This window comes from Pan troglodytes, chromosome 11, assembly GCF_028858775.2.
Source record: "Pan troglodytes isolate AG18354 chromosome 11, NHGRI_mPanTro3-v2.0_pri, whole genome shotgun sequence".
NCBI lineage: Eukaryota > Metazoa > Chordata > Mammalia > Primates > Hominidae > Pan > Pan troglodytes.
This window is the reverse complement of record NC_072409.2, coordinates 61,345,788-61,366,839: the sequence shown is the minus strand read 5'-3', so window position 1 is coordinate 61,366,839 and position 21,052 is coordinate 61,345,788. Positions and strand designations below refer to the sequence as shown.

Sequence of the window (21,052 nt, the reverse complement as noted above, 5' to 3'; positions counted from 1 at the left end):
TGATTAATGAGTTTATAATTACCTTACATCCAAAATAATATCACACTTATCCCTCATGTCCCAAACAGGAATCTTAGAATAAATCACATTATCAAATAAAACAATCTGTAGGGAGTTTCAGTTCCCTGGAGGGAGGTAGTTCTGAAATTGCTACTTATAAAAATTTACATTTGAAATATCAAATTTCCAGTAATCCCTCCCCCAACTCCCATCCCATGTTATGAATATTTGTGTCACTTTAAAGAAGCAATAACCAGATTAAAGACTAACTTATAACATAATATTTGTACCCTTCTATCTTTTTTATTTGGAGCAGTTGAGGATCTAAAATAATGTTGACGTGGCTGGAGGTAGTGAGCTGAGTCGACTTGGCATAGACAGTTTGGAGAAGTGAGCTAGGATGTGACATGTAAGGCCGGTGAGATCCAGTAACGAACCTGGGCTCTATTTTGAAAGTAATATGAAATCATTGAATGATTGTGGAGTGTGGGAGATGAAATGCCATGAGCTAATTCGTCATTTTAAAAGACCATTAATAAAACTATTTGTTATGATATTAATGATGGATATCTGATATTATGCATTTGGTAAAAGCCATAAAACTGTACAATACAAAGAGTGAGGCTTAATGTAAGGTACAAATTTTAGTTAATAATAATGTATCAATTTTCCAATTATAAGGAAGGTACTACACCAAAGGGAAATTGTGGAGAGAGGTGGAAGGAGGGAGAATATGAGACTGTATTTTCTTCTCAACTTTTTTTGTAAACCTAAAACTGCTCTAAAAAATAAAGCCTATTAATTAAAGGGGAAAAATGATAACTTGTTGCTGGGTAAAGAATGGGTTGTGGGGAACAATTAGAAAGCCAGCACAATATTCTTTTTAAAATTAGCATAGCTTGTCTCAGAAGAATCTGATTATCAGAAATTCATTTTGGCAACAAATATTCAGAGATTAGAACTCTACATGAGTGTAAGGGTGAGATGGTGGGAAAACAGAGAGGAGGAAAAAAAGTCATGTTTCCATCCAATGGAACAGAAACAAATTGGAAACTAAATCTGTATTTTTGTGCTATCTTTGAAAATTATTTTTATAATGTCTATCAGAGACTCATTTTGTTTTTTAAAATTTTAATTAATTTTTATAATTTTTAAAATCGACTAATCATACATATTTATGGGCTACATAGTGACTTGGGGTACATATAATGTATAGTGATACTACTAAAATTCTTTATACCTACTTTTGAATTGTGATTATTTCTACGTACATCAAATTTAAATTAATATATTTAAAGTTTATATATATACGTCTATATATGTGTATGTCTATATATGTGTGTGTGTATGTATGTATATGTATATATATTAGTGTCTTCTAGGATGTAAAACATTCCAAAAAGATTTAATATTAACACACTGAGGTAAGAATAAATCAGTAAGATATAGGCTTTGGTAGTTAGTCATAAGGAAAGACATTAACAATATGTTGAAGCTAAGCCTAATAACCTTGAACAACCTTAAAATGGTCACATTAGAACAATATAACCAACTTAAATACTAGCTTATGATATTTTTACCCTTCCACCTTTTTATTTGGAGCAGTTGAGGATCTAAATCTGCATAAATCTGAACTTATGCAGATGGATTTATTTTCTACCTAACAATTTAGTAACTTGACAGAAAAATGCCTATCAGCCAGAAATATATTTATGCTGCATTAACTTAATACCTAATAATTTTTCATTTCCAGAGAGTTATAGAAATAACCTTACACTTATATTGCTGGATCTGTCTGCTTATAAGTTTCTTCTGATGACACAAATGGGATTGATTTGTTATCAGTTCCTCCAGTTAAATAATTCTTGTTTGTTAGGTCAAAAAATATTACAAATCTTGAGCAGTCTCTGCATATTCTGACCTGAATGATCTTCAAGATTTGATTTATCATTTAGTAGGGGATGAGGCAAAAGAATACCAAGTTCTACTCTTGGAAATTCTCTCTATGGCAGAGTTATTAATTAATTGTAATAACATCTTAATAATATTTGAAGTGTCATTGAAATAGATTAAAATTTTACACATGTGCCAAATTGCTCAACCAGGGCATTCTTAAGGATGATTGGAGTCTGGTGAGAATTATTTCAGGAATTACTTATTAATTCAAATCTCTTGTGTACTCTGCACTAAGTAAACACAAAACTGTGTGCTCTGCTACATTTTTGTTTGTTTACTTATAAAAGAAATGATTGTATGAATTTATAAAAATTAAAATTTAAAAAGATCTCTTATTTTCAAAAAAGGCCCTATATATACCTTGTACACGTTAATGAGGGACTAACAATAAAGCTGATTCCCAGAATCCTAACTCTAGGAATTGGGTCTGACCTTGAAGATCACCAAAATTAAGTCACTCCTCCAAGGTCATGTCTAGTTGTAAGCAAATCACGGCTAGGATGCATATCTTGAGACTCCTAATCGGTCATGCGTCCCCCAGGTTCCACCTTACTATTGCTTTGAATGGATACAGAAAATAGGGATTTCAGAAACAAGATCCGACAGCCAGATTTAAGTCTGTACCTTGTGAGGATAAATAATTTGACCTCAGAATTGGAATCATCCATTGACTAAAATAAATCAGCATCTCTACCCAGAACACTTAACAGTAGTTAGGAATGATAATAAAGAAAATAAAAATAAAAATGGTGTGCATATATAATATACATGTATACATACATATAGACAGAGAGAGAGAAAGAGATTGATTTTTTTTTAGTAGTTAATCCTTACGTGACAACTCTACTATGAATGCTATTGCAACTTTGCAACTATTTTTTCATTCTCACTTCTGGTTTGCCTCTTCATCCTTCCAGGGCCAAAGAGATAAACAAAATTCAGCTGGTGAATCTATGATATTATTTGTCACATAAATTCCACATTTCTACCTAACATAAAATGTTCCAATTTTATGACTCAGCACATTTCTTTGGCTGCTAACAAAATCAGAAGGAATGAATTGTGAAGGCTAAACAGAATTAAGGACTTAAATCATGACATTATGTTGCTGCAACTCTGCATTTACTTGACAGAAAACGAAGTTATAATTCCCACCAGCATAGCCTCATTTTTACTCTACACTAAATATATGAGGGCTTTGGGTCCACTGGGCTAAGCCTATGGCTGACGTATAACTTTGGCATGATGCTTAACCTCTATAAGCCCCAGATTTTTATTTGTATCCTGGAATTTTATAATATCTACCATACAATGTTATTAAGATTACATGAAATTCTATATGCCATAGCATTCTGGGAACTGCAGAATAATTTATAAATATAACATATTATTGCCAAGCAATGATTAATTGTCCCATAATGAAGAAACAAATTTCCAAAGAAACAGAAGTATATTTTAAAATTATTTATAAAAATGCCTATGTAGAATGACATGCTACATGAACATTCTGAATATATTGAAGTATGATTTACACAGCATGACCTATTGACAAAACATGAGTTTAATTTATCATTGTAAATCATAATTTATTGAATCTTTTCCCAATCAGATGATAAAAACATAATCTAACCTAACATTATGTTAAGGTGTATATGATTTAAGTTTAGAGGCTATAAAGTAAATTTTAGTACAAATAACTTCAGCCCACAAAGAGATTATTCCCCTAAGGTGAATTATAGGGATGAGAAATTGATACTCCCCTAGAAATAATGATAAAAATAGGAGAAGGAAGAAGGGAAGTGTTTTAGGTGAAATTACAACACTCTGGTTATGCCATAGTAGACCTAGAATACTGTAGATTTGCAGTGGAAACTGGCAACAGATGATTATACATGTTGGAAAGAAAATAAGTATTATATCATGTGACTCTTCCCCTAATGGAAGTGTGACCAAAATAGGGAAGAGGAACAATGGTCATGGTGATTCACTCTGGCAGTGGCCAGCTAAGCCCATCAAGGAACACAATATTTCATGCAGAGTTTTAAAGAATGCAGGGGCATTGATCAAGTAGAGAAGGAAGAACCTAGCATTTCAGATGAAGGGACAACATATTCAGAGTTTGAGAAGCCTAGAACAACATGGTTCATGAGGGGAATAATCAATAATTTGGTTTGCTGGAGCGTAAAGTGTACGAAGATTTGTACAGAAGTGAAGAAATTTGAAGAAAGATACTTGCAGAGCCAGAGCCAGACTTTAGATGCTGAGCCGACCATACTAGGGATGGAGAGCCACTGACTGGTATTGATCAGGGGATGGCACCATTGATTGTTTTGGAAAGAACACACTGATGGCAGTGTTCTCTGGAGGCAGCTGGCTTTGTCATGGTCCTCTGCCATTAACTTTGTAGGTCAACGGCAACCCTAAATGTCAGAGAACACAATGCATTTATTTCCAAGCATTGGAATAAAAGCAAGGAGCCTGAGGGACATTTAAGAGTGCTTGGTCCTGTGTTTCTCAAACTTGGGTCACTTTTGTGACATCACCGTGATTTTCTCTTATCCAAAAATCATTTTTACTCTAGTTTTTAAATATTTTTGATGGGCTCATTTTTTCACAACTCCAAAAAGGAAAAAAATATATCTTCAAGCACTAGTATTTGTTAAATTTGCAGGTTTAGCCATTCCTTGTGTATTATATATTAGTATAAACCTAACTATCAAAAGAAAAATGCTTATCTGGGCATTTTTAGGATGGTACCTTCTGGGTCCCACCCTGAAATCCTTCTTTAGGAAACGCTGGTCAACCTGATGCCATCATTTTCCAATGAAGAATTAATGTGCAAGGAAATCAGATGATTTGCCTACATCCTCTATGTGCTAACCATGTGCCACAGTTCTAGGTGCTGGGGCCACATCTGGGGCAACATCAGATCAACATCATTGAGCTTTTTTCTCCCCCAGTTTGTTCACTTATCTAGTCATCAGTTACAAAATCACTGCCCTCAGGAACTTATATTCTAGTTGGGGACACAGACAAAAAACAAACCTACAAAGACACAGCATAATGGCAGGTAATGTGAGGGACTATGAGGAAAATAGGGGGAAGCAAAGGAATAAATAATGACACGGTGTGCTTTTAGATAGGATGGTCAAGAAAGACCTTTGAGCGGTCCAGATGTGTTGAGAGGGTGAATTGTGGCATATCTGAGGATGGTTCTATCCAGGTACAGGAATGACAGGAGCAAAGTCCTCTCAAGGAGATCTTGCCTGACATGCTTGAGAAAGAGCAAAGGCAAACTAGTGATGGTGCCATGAAAGCCTGTCTGTTAAGACCACTACTACTCCTTCCTGCTTGACACCTCACCACTCACACCCCTTTTTTGTATACCAAGGGTTGACCAGGGCCAGTTCCAGCCTACTACCTGTTTTATTGGAACAAAATCATGCTCATTTGTTTACTTGTTGTTTATGGGAGTTCTTATGCTACAACAAGAGTTGAATATTACTGCAGAGACTGTATCGCCCTCAAAGAGCCTAAAATATGTACCATCTGGCCCTTAGCAGAAAACGTTTGCTGACCACTACTTTATATCATGCTCTTTAGTTGATGCAGTTGTCAAATGCGAACATCCCAGAAAAATACTGCTTTGGACATCTTTATAATAATGAAATATGCATTTTCCATGTTAAAATCTCGTTACTGATGGTAGAAAATCTGATTTCACTTTTTCAAAACGGAGTTGTGTACCAGTAGAAACTTTTTAGTATTTTATCTTCAGGTGTGACTTTTCTTTAACAATGAATGGGAAGAATAAGGTATCTGCCATTGCATAAAGAAAAGAGTGAGGAAGAAGCGCAGTAAGCATTACCCTTGTGGTTTTCTCTTGTTAGTATTCAAATTACATTCACTCTAAACTACATCTGAAACAGGTTGATAATATACCCTGTTGGGAGTTGCATTGTCAGGTGATGCACAAGATTTTATGCAGATCTATATGGACAGTGTGGCCTAGAGCTACAAGTCTCTTTGGAGCTAATTACCTTCTTAAATCAAAGGGTCCTAAAGATAATCTGCAACCTCACATGAAAAAGTTGCTGTGCTCACCTGGGACTTCTTTTTCACTTAAGCAAAATGCCCAGGGTTCTGGCAGCAATATTTTTGTTTTTGGTTAAAGTTCATGGAAGGCTCCTCTTATTCTATTCTCTATTGAATAGTTATTTATCTTTATAAAGGGAAAACAACACAAAAACAAGTAAGACTGGAGAGAATCGGGTAAAAAAATACATAAGCAATATTTAAAGACTCCGTATACATGTAACTCAGTGTTTAAAGTAATTCAGATGAAGGGTTGGAGTAGTATCTAGTGAAGAAGGAAGTTGAAAAAGCTGAACTGTTAAAATATTTCTTACATTGAGAATATTATCTACAATCAATTTATTTAGTCTCACAGACCCACTACAGCCTACTAGCTCGGTGTATCTTTCAGGTGTTTCCCTGCCCACCCACTCAGCTCCCACCTTCTCATTTCCCCCACTTTCCTCCTCTTCTCCCTTTGTTTCTCTAGAAAACTCACCCTCCACATTATAAGACTTTCTTTTCCAAATCTTCCCCACTGATCCCTCTATCTTTTTACTTAATTCTCCTTGCTTTGTCTCTTCCTGAGATACTCATCCGCAATAACCTCCTATTATCATATGGTCAAGCTTGACAGTTGAAAAAAATATTTTCTGACTATATAAAATATAGTTTTCTGACTATAAACATATGGTTACAGGAGAAAACTTTGGAAAACATGGAAAAGCAAAAAGAATAGAATAAAAATTAGCTACATAGTTACCACCTTAAAAATGTTTCCTACCTATCACCTCTGTATCTATTTAAAATTTATAATTTTTCCACCCTTACTGTTTTATGGCCTGCTTTTTTCACATAACAACATGAAAATGTTTATTTCTCTATGTAATTAAGCAGTCTTTTGAAACCTGATTATTATCACCAAATGGCATGAAGTACTGTTTATTTGATTCATCTCCTGTTGATAGACTTCATTTGTTTCCACTTTTTCTGTATTGTAAATAACACTGCAGTGAACATCTCTGTGTGCTCACATCTCTGATGATTCCTTTGGAATAAGTGCTTGGGAGTGTTACAGCTGCAGAGAAGCAAGGTTATATATGTCATTAAGGCTGTCACCAAGTGTTATTCTGTAGCCAACTCCTGAAGACAGGCAATGGGACTTCCTCCATCATGTGTTTAATGCTAAAACTAAGTCTGATGTTTCATTTGGTTCTTGTTTATCATAATGTTTCCCCAGCTGAAAGTCACTAGGTATTTTATTGTTTCTTTCTCTGGGGAAACCTTGCAAGTTACAGACCAGAAAATGTGGGAGTTTGAAGAAGATTGATCCTGGAAAGAGCAGAGGGCTAAAAAGATGGCTCAGGACCGAATTCAAGTTTGAAATAAGTCATTCGTTTCCCAGTATTATGCTTATTGAGTGTCCACATGACACGTACTAGGCGCATTAACAGAGGATTATGGAAAAATGAAAACCAAAGCCCCACTGCCCTCACAGATTTACCATCCGCAAGAAAAGGGAAGAGTGCCATCTCTTAGCACTTATCTCTGTGTTTGGGAAGAGAAAAGTCCTTTGGAGATGAAGTGCTCATATATTCACTTTTTAAAAAGTATTTTTGCCTTCTTGAAATTTAAGCTCTTTTATCTCCCAGTTTGTTCACTTATCCAGTCAAGAATACTATTATCTAAAATATTCACTCTTGGATGATATATGAAAGAGCCCTTTCTATGTGACTGAATACCAGCTGGAATCTCTCCATTGGGCCACCCCAAATAAACATATCAGGGCATCACAACTTTTGATCTGCATCCATAGGCTACCGTGGTCACAGCTCACCTCTTTTTGATAAGGAAGCAGGACTGTAGGTTTCTAATCATACATTTGCAATTGCTAGAGGGGCAGCAGGATAAGAAGTACGATCAGATAAGTTTTATTATTGACATTTTAGAAGTTCTCGAAGGTCCCCGACAAACTCCAACTTCATTCTTCTTAGGCCCATGTTCAGGGACCAAAATATTCTACTGAAACATTCAGAGATTTTAGCAGTTTCTCTTTAAAGAAATGCTACCATTCCATTCTTTGGGGATGGTGGAACAATGCCGCTTGTGTGCTCCAACCACTAGGATCATTCATACACTGTTTCTTTAGAAGGATTTGCTTTCCAAAGTTGAACTTTCAGAACTCAGAACACCTTATCACACTTTCACAAGCTTTTTCTCTGAAAATGGAAAAAGAAAAAGGGAGGGAGGGCGGGGGGAGCCTGTTAGGACCTGTGCCAGTTAAATCCGATCTCTCCGGGGATTTGTTTTTCTTCTGGCGTCAGATTAGATGTTCAAATCAAGCAGTGTTTGAGGGCTGGGAGGGAATGTCCATGGGATTCTTAGTGAGGCTAATCCCGAAGCAGCACATTCCAAGGGGCTAATCTGCCCAAGTTCATTGCTTACTTGAAACGTCTCTTGGGGGAAGAGCCGAACAAGTGACTTTTTTTTTCCCAGTGGGCGGTCATAAGAGCATTATTAACGGAATGACCAGCCCTAGCTGCAGCAAAATGAAAGCAACAGGAGCTGCTCCGGGGACTGCTTTTGCCAGCACCCAGAATCAGTGCTCAGGTAAAATGATTTCAGCTAACTTTTCTCTTGTTCAGCTTCTCAATATTGGATCTGGGGACCTAGAGGAAGACCAAAGATCAACACCAAGGGAGGCTTGGAGGGAAAGGGCAAAATGAACTTATGAATTTAGTACCTTTGGGTTGGGGATGTTTGTTCTGATGAAGACAGGGTATACATTTGAAACAAGAGAGGGTGACAATGAGAAGCATTGTGAAACTTTTCTTGTAATTTGTTCCTATAAAGTTAGTGGACCCTTTTTCCTAATCTTGCAAATACTGGCCTGAGTGGTTGTCCTTCTGTTAAGCTGCCCTGCTGAAGAGGAGATTGCAATAGCACTTTCCAAGGCTTTTTGGAAATGGGTTTAATATACCCGGTGTGTGTGTATGTGCTTGTAAATCTTCCTGCCTGGAGAACTTGATTCGATAGCTGGTGGGGAGGACATAGTAAGAAGATTCAAAGTAGTTTGGGGACTAATATTTGTAGCAAAGACTTTGTGAAAAACATGGAATCCTGCTTAAATGAAATGACTTAATTTTTTAAAGCAATATTTACAGACTTGTTTTCATTATTTTGATGCTTTATTGATTGTATATTTAACTTTCAAAATTAGTAGTTGCTTTATTCTTTGAGGGTAATCATTATACTTTGTTCAATGTGAGTGTCCTCATTTCTGTTTTGAATATGATGTCTTTTAATTATTAGCCTTTGAAAAACACTTCCCTATTACACATCACACATGACTGATAATGCAGAAAGACAAGAAAGAAAATAGCCAGCCCTTCACAAACTCAGTCATGGTTATGTGACCATTCTACCTTTAGAAAAGAATATACAGAGAGGTTATCTGGGGGCCATAGAAGCCATCTTTCCTAAGCGTGCATGAGACTTCCAAAGCATATTTAAAAAGAAAAGATTTTAAGACATGATGTCTGTTAAAGTTTTGTATTAAAGAAGAATTGAAGGGTCAGCTAGAAACACAGCACATTGAAACTATTTCATGCTTTCTAACAATGAGGATAACTATTCTGAGATAACTGAGTTGGATGTTGAAGCAAAATATAAAGCTTCACATAGAATAGTTCAAAACCTTCAAACAAAGAAAAGGAATTTGTTTAGGAAACAAACCAGGATTAAACGTCAAAATGCCCTCTCCAATAAAATAAATTTAAAAATCTAATATATGATGTTCACACTAAAGACCTGAATAAAAGCATGATAAAGCGAAGCTCACAGTATAGTAATTATGCATGATATTTTGTAGAATTCCTAATTCATGTGTTATACCTGCATTCTTTCTATTGTGTATTATACTTTTCTACTCAATGAAAAAATCCAATTTAATCATGAATGATGGGAAGACTTCTTAATGTTCTGTTTCTCTTTTGTTTTCCTCCCAATTTTCTGTGACTTTGCAAGGGAGATGATTAATCTGCTAATAATAAGATATAGAAACGATTCTCAATCTTTTTGCTAACAATGATGTAGCGTTTCACCTTTGAGAAGGTAATTAAATAGCAAAGCTACACACAAATTAAATTACTTTTTTACTGAAACGCTAACTAGCTGGCAATCCATATGTAGGAATTCTTACCACCCATCATATGACTAAAACTTCCAGTGCTTTCCAGTTAAAAATGGGATCCATGAGCAAGAGAAATAAGGAAGGTGTCCTTGAAAAGTCTCATCCATTTGTCTTTGCAGCACAGATTCTTCAGTGAGGAGTCTTGTGCTTACATTTCTTTGCTGTATAGCCATTTCTCAGATTCTGGTGTCTTCCTAATGTCCTACCTTCATCCTTTACCACAAGGAGAAAAGAAGAAGACATAGCAGAGTATTCATTCCTGCACATGTGGGGACTAGAAGAGGGGAATGATAAGGGGAAAGAATTAGGATGAACTGGTTCCAAGACCTGTCTCTGGGAGCCAACTCTGTCCAAATGCCAGGATACTCTTGGGCATGCTTAGATAGTACTGCCCATAACAAGGGTATTTCATATCAATAACATCTAATGTTTTAATGGCAATTTAGCAGAGTGGGTAAGAGTGTGAACTCTGAAGCCAGACTGTTCAAGTTCAAACCCTGGCTTTAGAATGTATTGCTGCATCTCTCTGCCTCAATTTCTTCATTGGAAAAATGGATATAAAAGTAGTACTTTCCTCACAGAGTCAGATAAAGCCAGGTGCTTTATCTGAATCATCTGGTTTCATTATCCCAACGACTCTTCAAAGTAGCTGGAATTATCCATGTGACACAGAAGAGGTTCCAAAATGTTAAATAAGCTTCCTATATATCTTGTTAGTGGCCAGCCAGGGCTTGTGGGTTCCTATCATCCCCAACACAAAGGGAGACCAATTTAGGTCGGGTCTCCTAGAGCAATTTCATAGTCCCCTCATCTGAGCCTTCATCTGAACTTTTAGTACCAGAATCAACCCTGGACAGGTATCTCTTCTTGGAGCAAAGCATAGTACCCCCAAAATCATGATAACAATGCTGTGTTTCAGGTATTGCTGTTGTCTCCATTTTATAGATGAGGAAAACTGAGGATCAAAGAAATTATGTAACTTTCTCCAGGTCACAGTGTCCCACTCACACCATTTTTTCTAAATGCAGACCTCATGCTCTACCCATGGTCAAGCTTGTCCCACTTTTTCTCAGGGAGTATTGGTCAGCACTCTCTAAAATTCCCAGATGCTCCTCCACAAAAGAGCCTTCTGAATGTTGGCCAAAGTTGAACACAAAAGGAGAAGGAAAGTAAATTCTCCTTTTTTGCTCTCTAAAGTGTAGGAAAAGTTGGTTTCAAATGTCCAGTGAAGAACATTTTACCCTCTTTCTGCCAAGAGATATTATCAATGAAAGTATTCAGTGTCTGGAGAAAAATCATGGCCTATGAATAGTTTAGCGAACAGGCTTTTTACAAAGAAAAAGACTGGCTGTCTATGCTGCTAAGCTCATTTTTGTTACAAAGAGGTAGCCACTAGCCTTTTCTACTTGTTTGAAAAGAAAAATATTTGAGACTAGACATTGGGAATTTTTCATGTTTAGCTGAAAGGCAAAACTGCAAATGTTACCTTTGTGGTGTGAGAATGCAGAGGCCCACCTGGACCTGAGGGTCTCTGAGGCACGGTGGGTGCTCTTTTCATGTGGACAATGCAGGAACACCCAGAAATGATTCCATCTGATATTGACCATTACTGAAACAGGATGCAGTTTCTTTGTGCCCCTCAACGATGGCTCATGTTGCTCCTTGTAAAATGTGCACTGTCACGAGTATTAGGTAATTACTGCCTTCGGTGCCACATGCTTGCCTAAACCTCCCTTGTGAGAGAAGAGGGAGGTGCAAGACTGAAGTACTGAGGACCAACCAGAATTTAGCACAGCTTATAGACATCTGAGTCATTGGCAGAGTCAAGATTAATTATGGTTCAACACATGGGGGCTTATAACAGTTAACACCATTGAGACAGGTCAAATCAACAGCTCAGTTGTGCTTTAGCCCTGTATATAAGAGTATGAATTTAGTACTGATGCTGCATTAGAGAGAAGATGATGCCATGTAGAAATAACATTAAATGTTGCTCTAGCAACTTCCATCTTAAAGGCTTAGAGAAGGAATCTTCTGAGCAGCTCATTGAATTTCATGGGACACTCCGCTGCCATTGCAAATGCTGGTAAAGAAAACCATGAAGGGATGCAGGATGGACAAATGCTTTGGAACAGAGATTGTACAGTTTTCCGAGACATCCTTTGTCCATGTGGGAACCCAATCTCAGTGGCAGGACTTCTGGGTGGATGGACCCAACAGAGCCCATTCTAAGAAGCTGAATATGCTCTGCTGAAGGGCATGTGGGGTGCACAAGAAAAAATGTGCTATCTTTTTTCCAAAGGCATTACCTGTAACATTTTGGACTATGATAAAAGCATTTATCTTCCTCATGTTTTTATTTTCCTCCCCCCCCCCCACCCCCCTGTACTTAGCACTGTTAATTAGAAAAAAGCATAGTGATACATTAGGGCTTTTGAGTTATGCAATTCTCTTGCCATTTTTCTTTCCTTCTATAAGGAAAATCTAATGGAAGTGTCAGCTGTGAAAACCTTATGCTTATTTAGATGCATTTCTTCCCACTACTGAATACTTGTTTTCTATAAGGTTACAAACATACTATTCTATCCCTCCAAATTTATTTTCTCTGCAAATAGCATTGTCTTTCTGTTCTGAATTTGTACATGATTCCATCACTAACTTTTTTTTTATTATGGTCAGTTCCTTTAATTCTCAATATTGTGATGTTAAATAATCTAATCAGCAGGTACGGGAAGTAATTGATTTTGTTATATTTAGTGTTTATGTGTGAAATAATCACAATTTCAGTTCAATTTGTGATATACTAGTCTCTTATGTGATTATGAAATTTTGCTTTCTAGTTAAAAATATTTCACGGTATGTTCACCTTTCTTTCTTTCTTTTTTCTTTTCTTTTTTTTTTTGTTTTCTTTTTCAGGCTCAGAAATCCTGGATAGAAAGAGCATTTTATAAAAGAGAATGTGTCCACATCATACCCAGCACCAAAGACCCCCATAGGTAATCTTGCTGTCTATAATGTTGAGAACATGAAGTAGTAATTATACAAAAAACCTGCAAGAGTAATCATGACCTGTTACAAGGGAAACACTGTCAAATTAAATACCTTTTATATTGTTTCTGGACATCTTTGAAGCAATCTTATTTATACACACTATATAATATGTCATGCCTACAATTAATTCTTACTCTAAGAGCCTATAAAGAAAAACATATATACCATTGTGGAAGGAATTAATCACTGTATATAACAGTGGATTATGTTTTTTGTTATGGTTATTGGTTTTTCCTTTTAAGTACCTCCTCCAAATGCTTAGTTCGTACCAACACATTCTGCAATAGGAAAAAAAAAGACACTTAAATAAAAGACTCCTAGTAGATTCCTAACTAAACTGTATACCTTCAGATTCCCATTTAAGCACGTTGTTAGCACCCTACTTACCTTCCTTAGGATCAACAATATATAAGATAAGAAGCATTTGGGATAAAGCAGCATATATATGTCTGAAATGCCTTTATGAATGGGCAATTTAACAAATCAGTTTAAAATATAGACTACAGAGTCTTAGAGACTATCTGTGTAACCTTGCGCAAATTGCCTAATCTTCAAAACTACAATATTTCATCTATACAATGGATGCTAAATTGTTAGTTTTTAATAAATGGCAGCTACATATTGTAACTATTATTACTAATAGTCATAAAGGTAGTAATAGTAATGTATGAAGGACATTTTCATGATAGAGCAAAGTTTAAGTTTTCAAATATCTCATGAATATTTTTCATTGTTTCGTCAAGAACACTTAAGCCTGCAGATTTTTATTCTCAGAATTGGATATTTGACAGCAACTGTCAATTGGGAAGAGACAGGTTCAGTTGTGATTCACACATAAGTGAGATTCCTCATTTAAATGTGCATGTTAAACTTCTCCTCCTCAAAGCTCTTCAGAGACCTTCGTGCTTTGATAGATTTGATAGATGGGCTGAGTGAGAAGTAGAGAAATCCAGAGAAGTTTTGTTTGCAGATGTCCAATCCTGAACAAAATGCCAGGTACAAAAGAGGTGGACAGAGAAGGGCAGGAGACATATTACAACTTATACAGCTAAAGGAAAATGGGTAGAGGGGAGAAAAGAAAAGATATGTATATCATGGAAAGCCTGAGTTTACCAATACCTGATATAGCCACATGGTAGAATTCTTCCTGAGAATTTACTGACAGGTGTTGGCACAGACTATAGATTTCTCCAGCTGGTTGCCTTAAGTGTGTATCCCAATAGTGACTAATACCAGGGGTTCACTTTAACCTCTTCTGTTATAGGTGTTGCTGTGGGCGTCTGATAGGCCAGCATGTTGGCCTCACCCCCAGTATCTCCGTGCTTCAGAATGAGAAAAATGAAAGTCGCCTCTCCCGAAATGACATCCAGTCCGAAAAGTGGTCCATCAGCAAACACACTCAACTCAGCCCTACGGATGCTTTTGGGACCATTGAGTTCCAAGGAGGTGGCCATTCCAACAAAGCCATGGTAATCAGAAAGCCATTCAGTTGCTCCCAAATGCTATCTCAATTCTCAAGTCCTGCAAAGGGGTGGTTAAGAGCATGAAATTTAGTCTTTGGGCCTAATCTCCACTCTGCCACTGTCTGATGAGGTGACCTGCTCTGAGTCCCCTGCCCCTGTGTGTCTCAACCCTTCTTCTATAAAACAGGAAAAAGAAAACTTTCCTCCGGGGATTTTTAAAGTAATTAGTGACTTTTAAATAATTACAGACACAGTGACTTTTATTATTAATCATTTTAAAATAGCTTTCTATAGTTATTCACTGTTTATTATGTCATTTTCTGGGTCTCATCCATTAAGACATATTTTTCTACCTCCTTTTTTTTACCCCTTTGGTGAGAATGTGTTGCTCTTTAGACTTCTGTTTTATTCTGTTGGTAACTAGCATTTCTCTTAATTCAAAGTAGAAATGATTAACTCCACCTATTTCTTTCCTTGTTCTAAGAGAAATATTGCCATCGAAATTAAGTGCTTTTTCTCCAAGCATCTGTGCTCAATAATGTTCTCATTAGAAGATTCCACATAAAAAGCATTTTTTTGAGTTGGGGAGACTTCAGGAAATATGCAAATGTTACTTCTAAGAGTTGTTGCTTTTAAATTTCACCTTTCATCATGGGCCACTTCCTAGTTAGCTGACAGAATTTGTCTAGCATGTGTTATGAAAATTCTAGATGCTATTGTCCAACAAGCTTGCTTCTAACTATTATAAGAGAGAAAACTAGCTGAGGGTGGAGCAGGAGATGTCTGTTCTTAGGCGTGTCATGGAGTTTTTTGAGTCTGGAGAAGAAATTTTGCTTAAAGAAGCATACTACAGACCACAAGGGAAGTCACCTCACATGAATGGCAGTCTAAAACTGTGCAATAAAGCCACCTCTTTCTTCTCTTTTCTTACCTCTCCCTTCCCTGTCTCTCTCCTCTTCCCCTTTCCCTGTCCCCCACCCCCGCCACTGCAGTAATTTCTTTACCAAGAATGGCTGACTGAGCTATTTTAACACTTCTTTTCTAAGAAATATAATTCTGAACTGTATATTAAAACCATTTCTGAATGATATTTTAGAAAGAAAAATGTGCTATTTGCAACCTCCAGCAAGGCTTGAGAAAACAAAGAATGAGTTAAGTAGTCTTGGCCTATGCAAAACTAAGGGAAATGGAAATCTGTCAACTTCCTTACTCACTTAAGAGATGCATTTGCCCACACAAGATTATTAACTGTCCCCAATTCAGTACAGTCACTGTTCACAGTATGGGATTGACCCACATACAATGTAGATTCTCTGAAACCACGTGTTAAAAGTCATGCAAGTTGTCCCTGTAAGAAAAGTGCTGTAAATGAGGATGTGGCTTGCTGGGCAATAATCATTGTAGAGTGGTACACCTAGTGCCTTCACAGGATGCTTGAATACTGCCTGCAAGCCTCGTGTCATTAGCCCAGTAGGCATATGATAAGCCTCTGGTCATCATTTCCACTGTTAAGAGTTAGTGTCAGATATGGAGCACGAATAGGCTTGTAAGTGAGAGCATCCCTCAAAGTTGTCACCTTAGGAGACTCTGATGACCATGATGCTACCATTGTCCAAATGTGCACTCATCTGTCTTTTGGGGAGTGATTCCCGACAATTTATAGATTTCAAGAGAAAAGCAGTCTGTATTTTCATCAAATGATAGTTTTAATGGAAAATGAATCAGAAGTACCTGAAATTCATAAAACCTAGAGCTTAGTCACAAGTAGCTTCTACTGTTTTTTACAAGTCCAGTCTATTCTATGAAGATAAAGTTTTCTACCGTTAAAAAATATCTTTTAAAAATGGAGTGTTAGTAGTGAAGTATTAGTATTAGGAGGTTAGAAGCGAAGAATGTAGATTGTGGATTTAGATAATACAAGTTTAACCCAGAACCATCATATAATGCTATGACATGGAGAAAATTACTTAAATTTTCTGAGCCTCAGTAATTGTATTCTGTTGTATAAATGGTTGGTATTACTGTCATAAGCATTAAACGGGATGACTTACGTAAAGCATTTGACACAGTGCTGAGCACACAATAGATATAAAATTAATCTAGCTGCTATCAATATTATTAATACTATCATCACTATTATTTGCTTCAGTCTCTGAAAGAAATTGCAAAAACATTTTGACTAAATACTTCGAAAGACACTCATTTGGATGCACATATCTTATATATTATTTTAGAAAGCCAAATTACACTTTTTCAGTTAATGTTTTAAAATTATTCCAGAAGTTCTCACCCCTTAGCCTGCTGGTTGACCACGGCATCCGAAGGCACACTGCATTTTATTTACAGCCTGACTGTCATTAATGGGCTTTGTGACAGTTTACTTAGCTTCCTACTGCCTCAGTTTCCTCACTTGCAAAATGAGGATAGTAATTCCTCCTTCATATGGCTGTCTCTAGAATTAAATGAGTCAATTCATGTTAAGCACTTAGAATCTTGTCTGGTGTTAAAGCTGAGCAACTATTTTCTGTTGGTATTCTTCCTACAAAGAGCTAACTTACTGTACTGGAAAGAGAGGCTTTGCGATTAAGATGCATGATCTTGAAGTCAGACAGAACTGGATCTCAGCCTTCACTCTCTCACTGTTTAACTAGAAAGTCTTGATTAAACCATTTAACTTAGCTGAGCCTCAAGTTTTCTTATCTATAAAGCAGGCATAGTTGCCTTATTTGATGTTTATGAAGATTAGAGAGAAAATTAAAAGTACCTGGTATACAGCTAGTGCTCAAGATGTTTATGAAAATAATAGCTACTTATAAAAGTAACAAAGACAGAGTAGTGAAACAGCTTCCTTTACTTCCCAGGAGTCCAAAGATGTGTTAGAATATTTCCATAGGGGTGCCAGGCTGCATAAGTCCGCAATCAACTCTGTTCCAGTGAATGGCATTGGTGACAGGCACTGGCAGGAGGGTGGGTCCAGGACACCAGCCCATCACTGACAGAGGTCTGTGGTCTGTGGATCACCACATCACATACTTAGATTTCCACTTTCAGTCAACCTCCTGTATCCACTCACTCCAGCAAAACAGTAAGTGAGACACTGTTACACCTCAACAATTGAACAGCTGCCATGGGTGTGCTATTACGGGGGACAAAACCAAGATCCCTTCTCATTATCCGACTTTCCTTTTTGTGATTATTTTTTCTCCTGCTGGAAAATTGTAGTGCATTTGACAGACCCTAAGAACTCTGGAGACTGAGACTCCAAACGATTTTATTAAAATGTGTGTCCTTCATAGTATTAAAATACTTGTGCAATTGCTTTCAGAATCTATAGCAAGTAATGATAACCACAATAATAATAGCAACTAAAATGTATGGAACATCTACTACATCCCTGGTACTGTGCCAAGTACTTAACTGTGATACGTTGTTTTATGTTTATAACAGCAGTATTGTTATTCCTACATGACAGAGTAACCTACTGCAGCCCTTAATAGTTAACTAATTTCTCCATATTGCAGAGCAAATATATACTGTATGTATATTACAATATTTCACAGTGGAAAGAAAGACTCGAAGAAGCAGATAGATCTTCCACTGTGCTCCACAGAGGGGACACATATAGACACTGGCTTTGACAGCCCTCCTGAGGCCCCACATGGCTCTGTGGAACTCAGAGTTGTCTGTTGGTGATCAGGTTAGACAAGGTCAGCTATATACTTTGTGGAACCCAGTACAAAATTAAAATGTAGGGTCCTTGCAGGGACAGAGAAATCAATCCTCCCTTCCGATGGCTGGCAACCCCAACTCTCAGTGGATGGGTGACCCCTGCCATGGGATTGCCACCTTTACACTGGGACATGGCTGGTATCTAAGGCAGGTGAACTTCTGCCAAGTCATCCATGAAGCACAGCGTGGTTTTGCCAGCCCAAGACAGAGAAGGCTGCTCCCTTATCATTACCCTGAAATGCTGCAAGGTACATACCCGCCCCTGACCTTCCCCCTCCTGGAGAGGCAGCAAGGAGGTAGGACCAGGGACCACCTGTGAACTGAAGCTTCAAGACTCCACTGTCCCATTGGACTTCATTTACTAAACACAAATTCAAGGATGAAATTATTAAGAATTTTAAGATAGCAAGTGCACAGCAATGGACCCTAAGCACTGGCCTTCTGAATAGTGTGACTATATTGGTCCCACGCCCACAAAGCTGGCTCTGAGGCTAGGTCTCGGAGGTTATGGCTGCCCTAGATGGCCTCAGAGCTGTCCCTACGAGAGTAAACCTTTCTTTCTTTCTGAGTCTAATCAGCCAAATGAGAACCAATTTACCTTCTTATTACTATCGAATATTTAACAAGTGGAAGTTCCAGCTCTTCATCCAGACATAAATAAGCATTTTGTCCACTTTGAAAACTTGCCCTTCAATTATTCTGATTTTTCTGTCTAGGCAAAGGGGTGGAGTTGTCCACAGGTCAGAGGTCTCATTTTATCTGGCAGGATAATTGTTTTGTGCCAACCTGTTCCTTCTTTACCTCTTATCCTCTCAAACAAACTGGCACACAGTTTGTAGAAAGGGAAAATCAGCAACCACCATCTGTTAAAGAGTGCCAGTCTTTGCATGGGGAAGGCATGGTTAATTTTTCACTAAGATTTAGGTCAGATTGGCCAACTGATTTAATATGCCTTGGGTCCCCTGCCTCTAACAAGAATACTTGAAAGTTGAAATTATTTTTAACAAAGTGGTCAAAAAACTCTAGAGGAAGATTGATTTTTATTAACTTTTGAAGCCAAGTTGAAGCCCTTGTGTTGCCAATGTGGTCTGGACATAATATGAGACACTCTGCAGGAGTCTGGGTAGAGGATAAAGTTGGAGAAAAAGAGAATCATAATCATTATTACAATGTTGCAGGCCATGTGAGCCACATCTCTGCTCAGGAGCACTCTGTGTGTCTGTTTTATCATGCAGGCAGTACAGCAATGTGTCACAGAGCTTAAGCCACCAAGGACACTTGAGAGATTGGATGCAGCGATTCACAACTTGCAAACTTTTGAGACAAGCACACTAATACCTATGTCCAAGGTTTACTCCCAAGAGAGTCTCATTCATTGGTCTGGCATAGACCCTGGGCATCCAGAGTTTTTAAAAAATTACTCAGGTTATTCTACTGTTCAGTCAGGCTTAAAAAACACTAACTAATCTGAGCCTAGAGAAGTTAAATTATTTTCCCAGAGTCACACAGTTATTTAACAACATAGTTCTTGAACCCAGCCTCCTCAGGACTCCTGTCAGTTCTGTTTCTTCTCTGTTGTATACATCTAGCACAGGCTATATTAGATGTTTTGTTAGGAAATATATATGTGGGTAATTGAAAGGAAGCTAATTATTATTATGTTTCTAGCTATTGATAAGGAAACATCAATTTAGAATTATAAAGTCACTATTGTTTAATGAGGTTGATGAAACTCAAAAGCTGTGAGCAGGAAGGGGTCTTTGTAAACTTACATCCTAGGTTCACAGAACCATTTTCTGTGCCTTTTCGAGTACTTTGTAGTGTTCAGTCCTCCATTCCCAGGCTTGACAAGCCCCCATAAAATCACAGTGAGACCAGCACTTGACAGAGAAAAATTGTGACACAGGAAGAAGACGTTCAAAGCTGACAGAACTGAAGGATTCTGACTTCCTGTTAAGTACCAAGCCACATCCTACCAAATTGCAAGCCCCGGTAAGCTATTCCCAAACAACCAGAAGACCCTGCAGTTCACTCAGATGCCCCATAAATATCAGAACATAGAGACAAAGGGAGAAGATAGTAAGAGGCAAAAGCTCTGGTTTAGGCATTATTTTACTGGAATGGAATCCAGGTAACTTTCTAGGACCCTTTACAGAGCAACAAGAAGATGGACCCATCAGCCAACATAGTATCATTTCTCAAAGACTCTTCTACATCTGGGGCTCACACCTTACATTATTTAGGAAAGGAAGCAGTGTTGGACTTGATTACAGACAGAGTCTTATTTTCTTACTAATCATCTCTTCCAATTAATGCTGAGCTGACTTGTGGGCCAGGTAAATAAGTGTAACCTAATTAAGGACTTGTATTTAAACCTCTCAAGTCACCCACATAATTCTCTTTAGGTTTTCCCTTGCTATTTACACTCCCTATTAAATTAGGTTGAGCCCCTTATTATAATCTTCATATGATTTAGATAATTATTTCTAGCCCTCATTTTCACACTTAAAGCTCTAACTATAGAGCCTGCCAGAGGATGAAAGCCTTATTCTCTGGGCGTTGTGGGTGTGAGGTGAAAGGGAATGTG

At 37.5% G+C, this 21,052-nt stretch overlaps 1 protein-coding gene across 28 annotated transcripts in view; it reads left to right on the top strand.

Moving 5' to 3' along the window:
* The window catches only part of TRPM3 (transient receptor potential cation channel subfamily M member 3), a 901,150-nt gene that overhangs the window by 571,543 nt on the left and 308,555 nt on the right, over positions 1 to 21,052 (top strand). For 25 of the 28 annotated variants that reach the window (XM_054658878.2, XM_054658880.2, XM_009456711.5 and 22 more), the window contains exons 2-3: positions 13,139 to 13,218; positions 14,538 to 14,742. In XM_054658878.2, coding sequence (XP_054514853.1) covers positions 13,139 to 13,218; positions 14,538 to 14,742 — 285 coding nt within the window. Of the gene's footprint in view, positions 1 to 8,354; positions 8,641 to 13,138; positions 13,219 to 14,537; positions 14,743 to 21,052 lie in introns of those variants that run through there. The other 3 variants (XM_063787769.1, XM_063787768.1, XM_016960949.4) reach the window with 2 other exon arrangements.